Source organism: Pecten maximus, chromosome 15 (assembly GCF_902652985.1).
Source record: "Pecten maximus chromosome 15, xPecMax1.1, whole genome shotgun sequence".
Lineage (NCBI taxonomy): Eukaryota > Metazoa > Mollusca > Bivalvia > Pectinida > Pectinidae > Pecten > Pecten maximus.
In genome coordinates this window covers 31928065-31944417 of record NC_047029.1, presented here as the reverse complement: position 1 = coordinate 31944417, position 16353 = coordinate 31928065, and the positions used below count along the sequence as shown (strand labels likewise).

At 34.3% G+C, this 16353-nt stretch overlaps 1 protein-coding gene across 1 annotated transcript in view; it reads left to right on the top strand.

The window, feature by feature from the left end:
- The window catches only part of LOC117343903, a 49725-nt gene extending 39934 nt beyond the window's left edge, over nucleotides 1-9791 (top strand). The window contains exons 2-7 of the mRNA XM_033906458.1: nucleotides 88-312; nucleotides 4523-4888; nucleotides 5596-5745; nucleotides 6421-6495; nucleotides 7568-7640; nucleotides 7837-9791. Of these exons, the coding sequence (XP_033762349.1) occupies nucleotides 88-312; nucleotides 4523-4888; nucleotides 5596-5745; nucleotides 6421-6495; nucleotides 7568-7640; nucleotides 7837-8458 (1511 nt within the window). The 3' untranslated portion in view covers nucleotides 8459-9791. The remainder of the gene's footprint in view (nucleotides 1-87; nucleotides 313-4522; nucleotides 4889-5595; nucleotides 5746-6420; nucleotides 6496-7567; nucleotides 7641-7836) is intronic.
- The last annotated feature ends 6562 nt before the right edge of the window (nucleotides 9792-16353 follow it).

Below are 16353 nucleotides of genomic sequence, written 5' to 3'. Positions count from 1 at the left end.
AATCACTCTCATTTGATGTAAATAAAGACGGACTTTGTGATTTCTTCCCGTTTATTTTATCTTCCTTTTTCTTTTTCTTTATTTCAGAACAAGGCTCAGGTTGCGGGGTAACTGTGTGTTATGCCGGAAGTAAGATGTTGCTATGCGACAGGTCTCAGATTCTGATTACAAACGTCACAGATTCGAGCACAGGAACTGATGATGTCAGAGCATTCCAAAACTTAAGGCGCATGTGTATGGGGAAGTCCTCATGTGACACTTCTGTGATCTGCGATAAAAGGAGCCTCAAAGTCTCCTACTTGTGTATAAGTGGTAAGTTTGAAAGTAAGAGTACCACAAACGGATATAAAACGCCAGTTCAGCCTCCATGTAGCCCTACATGCCTTTATGACCTTGTCAATTCTACATTACATCAATAGTGTTCCATACTTATTGCAATTGTTGTGAATTTTGTCAAAATGTCGCGATTATGTAAGAATATTGAATACTTATTGTTGAAGAGTTATTATCTTTTTGACCAACGACTATTTTGATAACTTATTTTATAACTTTTATACATTGTTTTTCCAATTCGGTTTTAACACTGCTATACAGAATCACCACCACATTCAATATTCAATCGAGAACATAAAACGGCAGCTTGTATTTCAGGCAAAGTTATGTTCTAGCCTCTAGAGCTGTTTCAGCGTATCTTCAATGACGTTCTGTCCGTTGAACTCTTACGAACTCCGACGAACTCTATATTTCCCCCAATCATTAAGTGAGATAATCAGTATCGAATGCGCCGAGATTGAGTTGAGAAAAACTTCAAAGAATGACCCAACAGTTGCGAGCATTCAGCGAAAGTACGAAGTGATTTGGCTAATGGACAAAAATTAGAACGATGTGTTAACTAAGCTCCCATCAGAGAAATAAAAAAACGTTATTATAGCAGAATCGCTTTGTTTGATGAGTTGACATTGCAAACTGACGCTTTTCATGGTAAACAATACATGTACATAATAACATACCTGGTGAATTTAACTATAATGATACAGAGAGTTTTATTACATACCTGGTGAATCTTACTATAGTGATACAGACAGTTTTATTACATACCTGGTGAATCTTACTATAGTGATACAGACAGTTTTATTACATACCTGGTGAATCTTACTATAGTGATACAGACAGTTTTATTACATACCTGGTGAATCTTACTATAGTGATACAGACAGTTTTATTACATACCTGGTGAATCTTACTATAGTGATACAGACAGTTTTATTACATACCTGATAATCTTACTATAGTGATACAGCCAGTTTTATTACATACCTGGTGAATCTTACTATAGTGATACAGACAGGTTTATTACATACCTGGTGAATCTTACTATGGTGATACAGACAGGTTTATTACATACCTGGTGAATCTTACTATAGTGATACAGACAGTTTTATTACATACCTGATAATCTTACTATAGTGATACAGTCAGTTTATTACATACCTGGTGAATCTTACTATAGTGATACAGACAGTTTTATTACATACCTGGTGAATCTTACTATAGTGATACAGACAGTTTTATTACATACCTGGTGAATCTTACTATAGTGATACAGACAGTTTTATTACATACCTGATAATCTTACTATAGTGATACAGACAGTTTTATTACATACCTGGTGAATCTTACTATAGTGATACAGACAGTTTTATTACATACCTGGTGAATCTTACTATAGTGATACAGACAGTTTTATTACATACCTGATAATCTTACTATAGTGATACAGACAGTTTTATTACATACCTGGTGAATCTTACTATAGTGATACAGACAGTTTTATTACATACCTGGTGAATCTTACTATAGTGATACAGACAGTTTTATTACATACCTGATAATCTTACTATAGTGATACAGACAGTTTTATTACATACCTGGTGAATCTTACTATAGTGATACAGACAGGTTTATTACATACCTGGTGAATCTTACTATAGTGATACAGACAGTTTTATTACATACCTGGTGAATCTTACTATAGTGATACAGACAGTTTTATTACATACCTGGTGAATCTTACTATAGTGATACAGACAGTTTTATTACATACCTGATAATCTTACTATAGTGATACAGCCAGTTTTATTACATACCTGGTGAATCTTACTATAGTGATACAGACAGTTTATTACATACCTGGTGAATCTTACTATAGTGATACAGCCAGTTTTATTACATACCTGGTGAATCTTACTATGGTGATACAGACAGGTTTATTACATACCTGATAATCTTACTATAGTGATACAGCCAGTTTTATTACATACCTGGTGAATCTTACTATAGTGATACAGACAGTTTATTACATACCTGGTGAATCTTACTATAGTGATACAGCCAGTTTTATTACATACCTGGTGAATCTTACTATAGTGATACAGACAGTTTTATTACATACCTGGTGAATCTTACTATAGTGATACAGACAGGTTTATTACATACCTGATAATCTTACTATAGTGATACAGCCAGTTTTATTACATACCTGGTGAATCTTACTATAGTGATACAGACAGTTTATTACATACCTGGTGAATCTTACTATGGTGATACAGACAGGTTTATTACATACCTGGTGAATCTTACTATAGTGATACAGCCAGTTTTATTACATACCTGGTGAATCTTACTATGGTGATACAGACAGGTTTATTACATACCTGGTGAATCTTACTATAGTGATACAGACAGTTTTATTACATACCTGATAATCTTACTATAGTGATACAGTCAGTTTATTACATACCTGGTGAATCTTACTATAGTGATACAGACAGTTTTATTACATACCTGATAATCTTACTATAGTGATACAGACAGTTTTATTACATACCTGGTGAATCTTACTATAGTGATACAGACAGTTTTATTACATACCTGGTGAATCTTACTATAGTGATACAGACAGTTTTATTACATACCTGATAATCTTACTATAGTGATACAGACAGTTTTATTACATACCTGGTGAATCTTACTATAGTGATACAGACAGGTTTATTACATACCTGGTGAATCTTACTATAGTGATACAGACAGTTTTATTACATACCTGATAATCTTACTATAGTGATACAGACAGTTTTATTACATACCTGGTGAATCTTACTATAGTGATACAGACAGTTTTATTACATACCTGGTGAATCTTACTATAGTGATACAGACAGTTTTATTACATACCTGGTGAATCTTACTATAGTGATACAGACAGTTTTATTACATACCTGATAATCTTACTATAGTGATACAGACAGTTTTATTACATACCTGATAATCTTACTATAGTGATACAGACAGTTTATTACATACCTGATAATCTTACTATAGTGATACAGACAGTTTATTACATACCTGGTGAATCTTACTATAGTGATACAGCCAGTTTTATTACATACCTGGTGAATCTTACTATAGTGATACAGACAGTTTTATTACATACCTGATAATATTACTATAGTGATACAGCCAGTTTTATTACATACCCGGTGAATCTTCCTATAGTGATACAGCCAGTTTTATTACATACCTGGTGAATCTAACTGTAGTGATACAGACAGTTTTATTACATACCTGGTGAATCTTTCTATAGTGATACAGACAGTTTTATTACATACCTGATAATCTTACTATTGTGATACAGACAGTTTTATTACATACCTGGTGAATCTTACTATAGTGATACAGACAGTTTTATTACATACCTGTTGAATCTTAATATAGTGATACAGACAGTTTATTACATACCTGATAATCTTACTATAGTGATACAGACAGTTTTATTACATACCTGGTGAATCTTTCTATAGTGATACAGACAGTTTTATTACATACCTGTTGAATCTTACTATAGTGAAACAGTCAGTTTATTACATACCTGGTGAATCCTACTATACTGATACAGACAGTTTTATTACATACCTGATAATCTTACTATAGTGATACAGACAGTTTTATTACATACCTGGTGAATCTTACTATAGTGATACAGACAGTTTTATTACATACCTGGTGAATCTTACTATAGTGATATAGCCAGTTTTATTACATACCTGTTATATCTTACTATAGTGATAGAGTAAGTTTTATTACATACCTGGTGACCAGTAATATCGATTTTTATTTTATTAACAAATGTACCGATCATTAATTATCTGATGCGGGTGTTTAACCAATTTTACCATTTACATAATGTAGTTAGATGTTGTTGTGTTCTCCTATATGTCTTAACTTCATGAAGCCTCGCAAGAATACGTGCCAGACTCTTAACGGCCAGATCACGCTACGCTGACATGACAGTATTACAGAAATAATGATAATTAACAAAATAAATTTTGAAAAAAGGAAACGCCCTTTATAGCGTTATAGTGCCGCATGCACACTATTATGACGTAAATCTCGGTCCATTAAACTGACACTGGGATTGGCATAGATTGCATTTTATTCATCAGCCTGGATAATGTTGTAGAGTTTTCCATGGAGCGAAGATGTACTGGGAACCTACAGGAACTGACGTCACCGGATGGGTTTATCCAGAGTCCCTCCTACCCTTCTACAACTATCGACCGCTGTCAATGGAAAGTCATCGTCCCTGAAGACTCTTACGTCACAATAACCGTCCATGACCTTGAAAAGACAGGTCAGACTCAATCTCATTGTGAGGCTGGGGTCCAACTCTCGACAACGCGAGATTGTGTTAACCATACACTTCCGTCCAATACTATCTGCCATGCTGACAACCTCGAGCCCATGATTGCGTGTGGTGGCGTCACGGTCAGTCTCGTTCCCAGTGACATTCAACATTCCAAAGTGAGGTTCTGGTTGTCATATAAAGGTAATACAAAACAACATTGAAAGAAATCACGTTCTTACAAATGTAGATTCTATCTTGCTCGGAAACATATACTGATAGATAGTTTTTTTTATTCCGAAAATTCTGTTAATTATTATCTTAAACTCTCTCACGCAGAACTACTTCAATTCTATTTCTTCCAAATTAAAAGTATGTTACATGTAACTTATCTCCATTCAATCATCGTAAACCTTATGTAACAAGACCAGAAAATGACATACAGCATATATTTATCTCATCTCTGTACCGTTTCCTGTGTAAATAATATGTCCTCAATAACTACCTCTCCTAATCTAAATGTAGAAATGTTTGGGATTAATAAAATTTTATCATTAAATGTTAAAATTTTCAGAGGCTCATGTCTAGAAAATTTTGACGTCCATTGCATGAACAGATTTTTTGATAAAGTCTTAATATCAGTTACACTTCAGTATTGTTATTGACCAACACACCTTTACCAAACGTGCGATGAATTTTCAACAAGGACGTTTACTGGGAGCCCTCTTTTTCATCTGGCCTTTTAAATTTATTGTTCTAAATGTAGTTGTTTCTTTGTGAATGTTGTGAGATTTTTTTATTTTTTATTTTTTTTTTTATGTTTGACACGTATAGTGAAATGCAGATGGGCCATAAAACAATAAGAAATTAGAAGCTGGAACTCTTTTGTACTCATTCCTATTGACTTTCAGTGATTAAATTCGGAGATTCCATTGACAACGACCTTCGACAGTTGTCCACTACCTGTCCGGAGGGTTATTACGACAGACACATGTCGGTGGTCAGCAGTCTTCACGGTTTACCGGAAGCCGGACTAATAGAACCGGACACCTTTGATATCAGTGAGTAATTATAACGCTTTATGATAGTTTGGAGTCACAACACATCTGGAAATCCAAGTCACGGAGACGGATTAGGGACAGGCGTACATTAAAGACACAGACAATGAGCAATATCCTGTTTCTGAAAAAAAGTACATTAATGGTCTCCGCAAGCTTTTTGGAAAGTCATGTTAATTTTAATGAGCCGGCCATATTTTCCCAAAGTGTTCGCGAACACAGGAACTAAGAACATCATTATTACAACCCCACCACACTGCCCATATAAAACTGCAGTATGGACTGTTGGTTGGAACTTTAATAGGTTCATGCGTTGAGACAATTCAACAATTGTCCCTAAGTTGTGTACACGTTATATATATTTACTTGTGATTATTGGAAATCTGAATACATTTAAGTTTCATTTTAACTATGCTGGTACCGGTTTAATCCTTAACTTAAGGGAATTCATGAACTTTAAAGTTATAAGGAACTCTTTTAACATTGAAAACTGGACATAGACTATTTATGGTTGAATTTCAATTTACAAACACCAGTTACATGTACCCTGTAACTTTTTGATACAAGAAGGAACTGAGGTCATTGTAGTTTTTACCTAATTTGTTTAAAACTTGAAATTGATTAAATGAAGTATATCGTTTATATAAGAATAATGACAGGTTATTTGTATGTTTCCAGAAGAAGTGGTTACATCAAATATCACCATTCTGGAGAGAAGGGAGATAATACAAGCAGATATGACAGAAAGAACAGGTATGTGTTAATGTTATACATACATTTAAATATAGAGAGAAAGGAAAGGAAAGAACAGGTATGTGTTAATATAGAGAGAAATGAAAGGAAAGAACAGGTATGTGTTAATATAGAGAGAAATGAAAGGAAAGAACAGGTATGTGTTAATATAGAGAGAAATGAAAGGAAAGAACAGGTATGTGTTAATATAGAGAGAAATGAAAGGAAAGAACAGGTATGTGTTAATGTTATACATAAATGTACATGTATATATAGAGAGAAATGAAAGGAAAGAACAGGTTATATTTCTGCTAATGTTGTACATGTATAATTATGTGGAGTGAAATTAATTCTAATGCAATGAAGTCTAATTAGTGTGTATAAAATACCAATTAATGAGAAATTGAAACACATGTGAAAATAATGTACAACAGTTCAATTTAATATTCGTAAGTTTTGAAATTTATTTTGTGCTATTGTTGTTTTTTAATGTTATATTTCTATTAACTCCTTTGTTGAAATGTCATATCTCAGATGCCAGATTACTTAAAAACTAGAATGTGGATGACCTATCAAGTGTTCTAAAATAGATTTTTATGTTTGGAAATACCAAGCCTTTAGGTCATTTATGCTAAGAAGTGAAAAGCCCGTCAAATTGTCCATGACAATTTCTAGTATTTCTATTATTATTGTGCTATTGTTGGATATCTAAATTTCTTTGTTATGTAATAGATCCGACATCAGGTAGAACACAATCCTCTTAGGTTCATACAAATGTACTGTAACTTATTTCACTGATTTTTTTTTTAAAACATGATATTCTCAATAAATAACTAATGTTGTTTATACGAACAGCGCATTGAATTCAACAAAGGTCAATAACTGTACATCGCACAAAACATTTTACGAGGTTAATTAAAAAGCATATTGACCTCAACAAAAGATTTTGACTAAGTTTAACCTTTTTTGGACCTCAAAATACACGAGGTTGACAAAATAGCATATTAACCTCAACAAAGTCTACAAGTGTTCACTATTGTAAGCTATTTTTTTACATACAGGTCACGTTTATGTTTTTGTTTTTTCTTTTCAGTTTTCTACATCGCCGTAGCTGTGGCAGCCATTAGCCTAACGGGACTGGTTATCGTGACTGTAGTTTGTATCAGGTACGCAGATTCAAGTCAATCAAATCATATTTGTTTTTTAATTTGATAACATTATTCATCTTAAGATATCATATAAGAGGATACAAGTCAGAGAAAATTATAAAGAGTCCCGTGGTAGAAATAATACGTTATTTTAGTTTAAAACAGCAGAAAATGTCGATATATTTACCAAACTTGTGTACTTGCATTGTTTCAGACGTCAGAGAACACTCAAAGCTGCTGGATCCATTCAAGTGAATCGACTGCCAGCCCGGGCGACTGTTAGCAACGCGTCCGCAAATAGACCACTTCCGCCTATTGATAAGGAAACCAAGCCCGTAAAGCAGAACGGACATTCAGCAATACGAGCGAGTCTTCAAGACGGGTATAGTCGTGTTGCCGACGAGATCCCCTACAACTCGAGTCAGGACTCCACTCGTTCCCCGGCCTACGCTGAAGTGGATGATAATATTAGCCCCGTCCCAGGCCGTCATGTGTTCCGGTTCGGTCTAAATGGGGAACGGAAATCTTCCGTGGAAAATGTTTACTCCGAACTAAACGAAGATGGTGATGTTTACTATGAAATTTATGATAAGTACGCTGCATCCCCGGGACCTCTGTCCAGCGACCACGACCATTTACTTAAGGGAAAAAAATCGGACAAAAGACATACCATATCTCCGAAACCTGGACGGTCGTCCAATCGTCCGATATCATTCGAGGGTCCCTACGCACATATGGACGGACGGACAGTATCGAAAGATCTGTCCGACTCGGACTGTAGTCTTGTCCTTATGGATAACGAAGTTTACGATCATTATGAATCTGCGCATGTTTGATGAACAGTTCGTATGTTAACATGAAATAGGAGGCATGAGTCGTATGTCAATGACATAATATTCACGATGGACAAGCTTTCCCGCATTTGAGGGGTGCGCAAATGCAGAATGTGGATTCAATGAAGTTCATGGATCCAAAAATTACGAATGTTCATTCAACAGTCAAGGAATGCGCAAATCCAGAACATTGATTTTACAGTCAAGTAATGCACAAATCCAGAATATTGATTTCAACGCAGTCCAGGGATCCGCAAATCCACAATGTTGATTCCATGCAGTCCAGGAGTCCGCAAATAAGAATATTGATTTCACCAAATCAAGGAATGTGCAAATCAAGAATGCTGATTTCTTCACAGTTCAGGGTTTCGTAGATCAAGAAGGTTGATTTAAGGAAGGTCGGGAATATTGTGATTGAGCAATCGCGGAATGCGGAAAGCCGAGGACGTGCGCTATCGCAGATACATGGACTTTAATGTCAATGATACGATTTTTGTCACTGGCATTTTTTCAAATCTGAATAAAAGGAGACAAGTTTGTTCGACGTATTGATAAGCCATTATCTGTTTTTCTCAGGGTGGCCTTTTCCAGATATTTTATATTGTGCCTTAGAAAGACAGTCTCTAGAAATATCGCTAATATGAATCGTGTTAAGCTGTTGCAGCGTTGTTTATACTGTATGTGCAGGTAAAAAAAGAAATCCGATTTGCGAATCAATATTGAAGTGCGACGAATTCACAGTAAGGGGAGATAACACTGTCTGTTGACGAACTGAGACGAGAATGGAAAGGGATTTAAGTATAAGAGTGCATTTGGAAAATGTCTCTCATGGATTGGTGTGTGGATAATATCAAATTACCTGCAACACACGACTAGGCCCTATATGTGATATCTGGCAAGTGGTTGTAACGTCAGGTGGGCGGACCTTAAATAGCCTTAACTACAGGTTATTTGAAAACTACTGATATTAATATTAGCTACTGTTCTAAATAACTATTTGACAATTATAAAGACAATTGTAGTAATGGAACATTCATAGATCAATAAACAGCATTTGTCTCTGACGTCAATATGATGACGTCACCTGGGTACAATTCACTAAGTGCAATTTGTAAACGAGTGCCTTAGATATTGATTTCCATGATATCACATTTTATTTGTACTTGTAGGATTTAAACGTGGTGAGTGACGTAAGCAATGAACGTTTTATGCAGGATTAATGATAAAAATATACTTTGGATCAACAATATTTCCACAGAGTATCCGGGCGCGTGAACAAGTCTGGTGAACGTATGTTCTCCGGAAGGTGGTGTAAGAATAAAGTGTGTGAAAGACATGATTGATTTTATCATTTCAAAAACTGATTTTGTTTCATGGATGTTCATGACTGGATCTCAATGATGATGATTTATTCGCTTGGTTATGTTTGTTTGTTCCGGTGATTTTATCAATAATTATCATGTTTACATTTCACCGGTGTTACATACAATGTATACAAGCTCGTGTAATAAGAAAAAATGCAGTTATGATCAATTTAAATTTAGTTATCAATCTCCCATCAGTTTAAGAGGAGACATTATATCTGTGTCATTCAATGAACTTAGCAGCGTGTGATTTTACTAAGGTATATTTCATACACTTTGTTTTATGAAACCATCAAAGGTACACCCTGCGATGTGAAGCCGAAGTCTCTGGTGTCCAGTTTTTACGGAGTTATGGCCCTTTGCATACTGAGCTTTACTTGGTCCGGATCGTATCTGGTCCAAAATTTACCAGAATCGCGTTCTAAATTTGAGTCACGTGCCTGATTATTTAGCTTTCAAACTTTGGTATGTGGTTTGTTGTAATGTTACATGTCTTACTTGACAATAATTTCATATTTTTGAGTCCACGACAAACTACTACGCATGACGCACATTACGGCAGTCAGTACTCAGGACAAATGAGAGTGGGTATGTATATATATAACAGCGTGGTTATTAGGTTCTGATTTAAAATGACTTGGGTACTATCAATAACTGTTTATCCTGCAACTGTCACACACACTGACGATAACTACTGACGGATACACGTATGTTTTATCCGTCAATACAATCGTATTATACGTTAATACGAGTCACGTGATTTGTCCAGGCACATCTGACGAGGCTACTTTCAACCAGAGACCTATATACTATAGGTCTCTGTTTCAACTAGACCCTCAATTTTGACGTTTGTGTCTGATGTCTGCGAATTCTAAATCGTTTTGTTGATTATTGTTTTAAACATATTGTAAATTAAATGTGTCTTTGTCAGGAATATTTAGTATTTGTGTGATATTTCCATACATGTTTAACTAAAACTGAACTCTGGTTTACCTGCGCGATGTAGATGTTCACGGTACTTGGGGTTACTCGTACCCAACAAGGTAAACAAAACGGTAATTTGCTTGGTTTGAATGTCATCAACTCGTGAAAAATTGTTGCAGGATAAACAGAATACATGGATAGTACATGGTAAGTATCGTACAGTAACCCTCGCCAAAAATAAACATTGTACTGTAAGATACTAACCATGTATTCTCTATATATTGGTCAATATTTTTTTCCGTGACTGGAAGGGAAACTTATTTTTGCGACACTTGGCGAGACAAGTTTCATAAAATAGCATATGAAATAGGTAAAGATAATTTAAGATGCTTATATCACATACATTGGAACTCAAGTAAAACTACATTTTGACAGATCTTAAAACCAGGATGTGGTGGGACAACAAACAAACAAGCAAACGGAGGCAGCCATCATGTTGCGCCATCTTCAATTCATGACGTTACATCATTGTCAATATTATGTACCCATATATTTCTGACTGGCGAAGTCAATACAAATCTTGCAGTCCATAGAATACCACACTAGTGACAACTGCAAAAATATTAACGGGCGAATTCAATGGCTATTTCAACAGACACAAAACCATCACAATCACCAGTTCATCTTTATTATCATCGTCGTCATCGACATCGTCACCATCGTCATCATCATCAGGAAGATAAAACATAAATGCAGAGAAAGCTATAGAAATTTTAAAACAATTGTATGTACACAAAATATGGCAGAAGGAATTATATTCACTATAATCCTTTATATTTCATTTCCCAACTGTTTGTGTTTATATATTAATGTCTTATTTTTGTACGATGACGGATTTGTTGATTAACCTACATACTTGTCCTAAACAGACTGGTAGAGTACTGTTTACTGTATATATTCGTTATGAGATGGTAGTTACTAGAATACCATATGTCTTTAGAATGTTTAAATTTCATGTTCCTGTTTTTCTTTACAAGACATGTTGAATCAATTGAATAAAGAAACACATTTGAATGCTATTGTTGATTGTATTTTCCCTACATACATCACCTCCCATACGTCCCTGTACACGTTGCAGGTAACATTTTGAAACTCGGTAAATATGATTATAATTAAGGATTAGCTTTCCTTATAATTCAATATATAACCTACGAAAATTCACTTCATTGATGGACTACTTTATCTTACAAATCATTGCGCTGCTCCATCCGCCAATCAAAAGCGATGTTATAAAAGGCAACGTCATTTTTTACGTTATGGACTGATAACATAAATTTCTAAGCCAATGAAAATGCTTGTTACAAACACGATTAAAGTGTATCTATTTCTGATTATTTCTTATCAGAATGCCTATATAGTCTGATAGTCGATACTGTTATCGATCATCTAAAAATCCTCAAAATGCAATAATTTTGCTATATCATATCTTTTGTTTAACTCAGAGGATAATTTCGCACAATAACAGTTTTTTTGGAAGGGATAATTCAGAGAGTGTTATGCTATGACAAATCTTTGAAAAAGAATGTTTATCTGCATTTTTGTAATATCTTGGGAAGGTCCCACCTTGAACCTCCCTGAAACTCCAACGAGGTGGGTTGTTTTCATGAAAATTTACGAACTTCACTGATATTTCAATAATTTTCAAGGAATTCCAAACTTACGGTCTCTGATACGCTCATAATTCTTCACAGAGTCAAAAGAGTTTGTAGAGCTTTTGTATGGATGGCAGGAAAGTTTAAACCGCAATATCTGTATATTTGTGTCTTGTCTTGCTCCTTGTGGTAACCCCGGCAAAACCTGCTCCGAAACAACTCGGGCAGATGAATAGCTAGAGGGTGCCATGAAGTTTTTACATGTACACACGATATTATGATATGAAAACGACAAATATTCTGTTATATTTGTCTTACTTGCACTTTTTTGCCTTTCTCTTTGCTTTGTTACTTAGACTTCTATTGTTTGTACAGTTGTATATGTGTGGTGTGTATATAGATAATATTATATAGATACTGTAATATTGATGATGTATTTGTTGAGGAGGGGGGGGGGCGGGGGGGGGGGGGGGGGGGGGGGGGGGGGTGTCAGTCAAAACGTACTTACATCTTGATTACATTATTGCAAGCATGATAAAGTATGTTTACAAAGAGACTGGGCTAGGGAGGACGTCCGTTTAAGTATACTTGTGTAAGTGACATAAATAACTCACTTAAGGAGACGATCATTAATCCTATTGTTGGAAGTTAGCATGACATGAATACACAAAAGTCTAATTGTTTCATATTAAAGCAGATTTAAGCAGACAGTTATAAATAACTTAAGACCATTCGATCAGCTGTAATATTTTTTAACTTGTAACGTTAAGGAAGCAGGAGTTGCTTCCCCTGTATAACAATGTAAGGAGTATGACATTTATAGTGGAAAACATTCTATTTTCAGTAGGAGTGTATATTTTTTTGTTTTTCAAGTCATTATTCTTTATTCTCGTATATAGGAAATACGTATTACATATGTAAAATACTCAAGAAAATAACTACAACCCTCAGAAACACATTTTCGTTAGGGACTTCAGGTAAAATAGCTGCTGATTTAGTTGTGCGAGTCCTTTTAATTACTTTATTCCTTTAGTTATTCAACTGAAATATCGGAGTCCAATACAAAGAATATACAATACAGACATATACTCAATCAGCCTTTCCAATCCCGTATTCGGGCGACGAAATTTTAGGGTCCCATATACATGTATGGGACTTGCGCTTGAATGAATATGAAGAAATCACACGATACACGTATACTTATATCATACATATGTAAACCTGTTTATAGAGTACATTTACGTACATTTAGAATAGATACATCTTTCAAATTCAAATTTGAATTTCTTTGTAACAGGCAACTAGATACATATGTAACAGTCCACCAAATACATATGTAACAGTCCACCAAATACATATGTAACAGTCAACCAAATACATATATAACAGTCCACCAAATACATATGTAACAGTCAATCAAATATATATGAAACAATGAACCATATACATATGTAACAGTCCACCAAATACATATGTAACAGTCAACCAAATACATATATAACAGTCCAGCAAACACATATGTAACAGCCAACCAAATACATGTGTAACAGTCAATCAAATATATATGAAACAATCAACCAAATACATATGTAACAGTCAACCAAATACATCTGTAACAGTCAATCAAATACATATGTAACAGTCCACCAAATACATATATATGAAACAATCAACCAAATACATATGTAACAGTCAACCAAATACATATGTAACAGTCCACAAAATACATCTGTAACAGTCAATCAAATACATATGTAACAGTCCACCAAATACATATATATGTAACAGTCCACCAAATACATATGTAACAGTCAATCAAATATATATGAAACAATGAACCATATACATATGTAACAGTCCACCAAATACATATGTAACAGTCAACCAAATACATATATAACAGTCCAGCAAATACATATGTAACAGCCAACCAAATACATGTGTAACAGTCAATCAAATATATATGAAACAATCAACCAAATACATATGTAACAGTCAACCAAATACATCTGTAACAGTCAATCAAATACATATGTAACAGTCCACCAAATACATATATATGAAACAATCAACCAAATACATATGTAACAGTCAACCAAATACATATGTAACAGTCCACAAAATACATCTGTAACAGTCAATCAAATACATATGTAACAGTCCACCAAATACATATAAGTCAACAAATACATATGTAACAGTCAACAAATACATTGTAACAGTCAACAAATCATATTAACATAACCAAATACATATGTAACAGTCAACCAAATACATATGTAACAGTCAACCAAATACATATGTAACAGTCAACCAAATACATATGTAACAGTCAACCAAATACATATGTAACAGTCAACCAAATACATATGTAACAGTCAACCAAATACATATGTAACAGTCCACAAAATACATATGTAACAGTCAACCAAATACATATGTAACAGTCCACCAAATACATATGTAACAGTCCACCAAATACATATGTAACAGTCAATCAAATACATATGTAACAGTCAATCAAATACATATATTACAGTCAACCGGATACATATATAACAGTCCACAAAATACATCTGTAACAGTCAACCAAATACATATGTAACAGTCCACAAAATACATATGTAACAGTCAACCAAATACATATGTAACATTCCACCAAATACATATGTAACAGTCCACCAAATACATATATAACAGTCAATCAAATACATATGTAACAGTCAATCAAATACATATATTACAGTCAACCGGATACATATATAACAGTCAACCAAATACATATGTGACAGTCCACCAAATACATATATAACAGTCAACCAAATACATATGTAACAGCCAACCAAATACATATGTAACAGTCCACCAAATACATATGTAACAGTCAACCAAATACATATGTAACAGTCAACCAAATACATATGTAACAGCCAACCAAATACATATGTAACAGTCAACCAGATACATATGTAACAGTCAACCAAATACATATGTAACAGCCAACCAAATACATATGTAACAGTCCACCAAATACATATGTAACAGTCAACCAAATACATATGTAACAGTCAACCAAATACATATGTAACAGCCAACCAAATACATATGTAACAGTCAACCAAATACATATGTAACAGTCAACCAAATACATATGTAACAGTCTTCCAAATATATATGTAACAGTCAACCAAATACATATGTAACAGTCAACCGGATACATATATAACAGTCAACCAAATACATATGTGACAGTCCACCAAATACATATATAACAGTCAACCAAATACATATGTAACAGCCAACCAAATACATATGTAACAGTCCACCAAATACATCTGTAACAGTCAACCAAATACATATGTAACAGTCAACCAAATACATATGTAACAGTCCAACCAAATACATATGTAACAGTCAACCAGATACATATGTAACAGTCAACCAAATACATATGTAACAGCCAACCAAATACATATGTAACAGTCCACCAAATACATATGTAACAGTCAACCAAATACATATGTAACAGTCAACCAAATACATATGTAACAGCCAACCAAATACATATGTAACAGTCAACCAGATACATATGTAACAGTCAACCAAATACATATGTAACAGCCAACCAAATACATCTGTAACAGTCAATCAAATACATATGTAACAGCCAACCAAATACATATGTAACAGTCAACCAGATACATATGTAACAGTCAACCAAATACATATGTAACAGCCAACCAAATACATTTGTAACAGTCAATCAAATACATATGTAACAGCCAACCAAATACATATGTAACAGTCAACCGAATACACATGTAACAGCCAACCCAATACATATGTAACAGTCAACCAAATACCTATGTTACAGTCAACCAAATACATGTGTAACAGTCCACCAAATATATATGTAACAGTCAACCCAATACATGTACATATGAAACAGTCTTCCAAA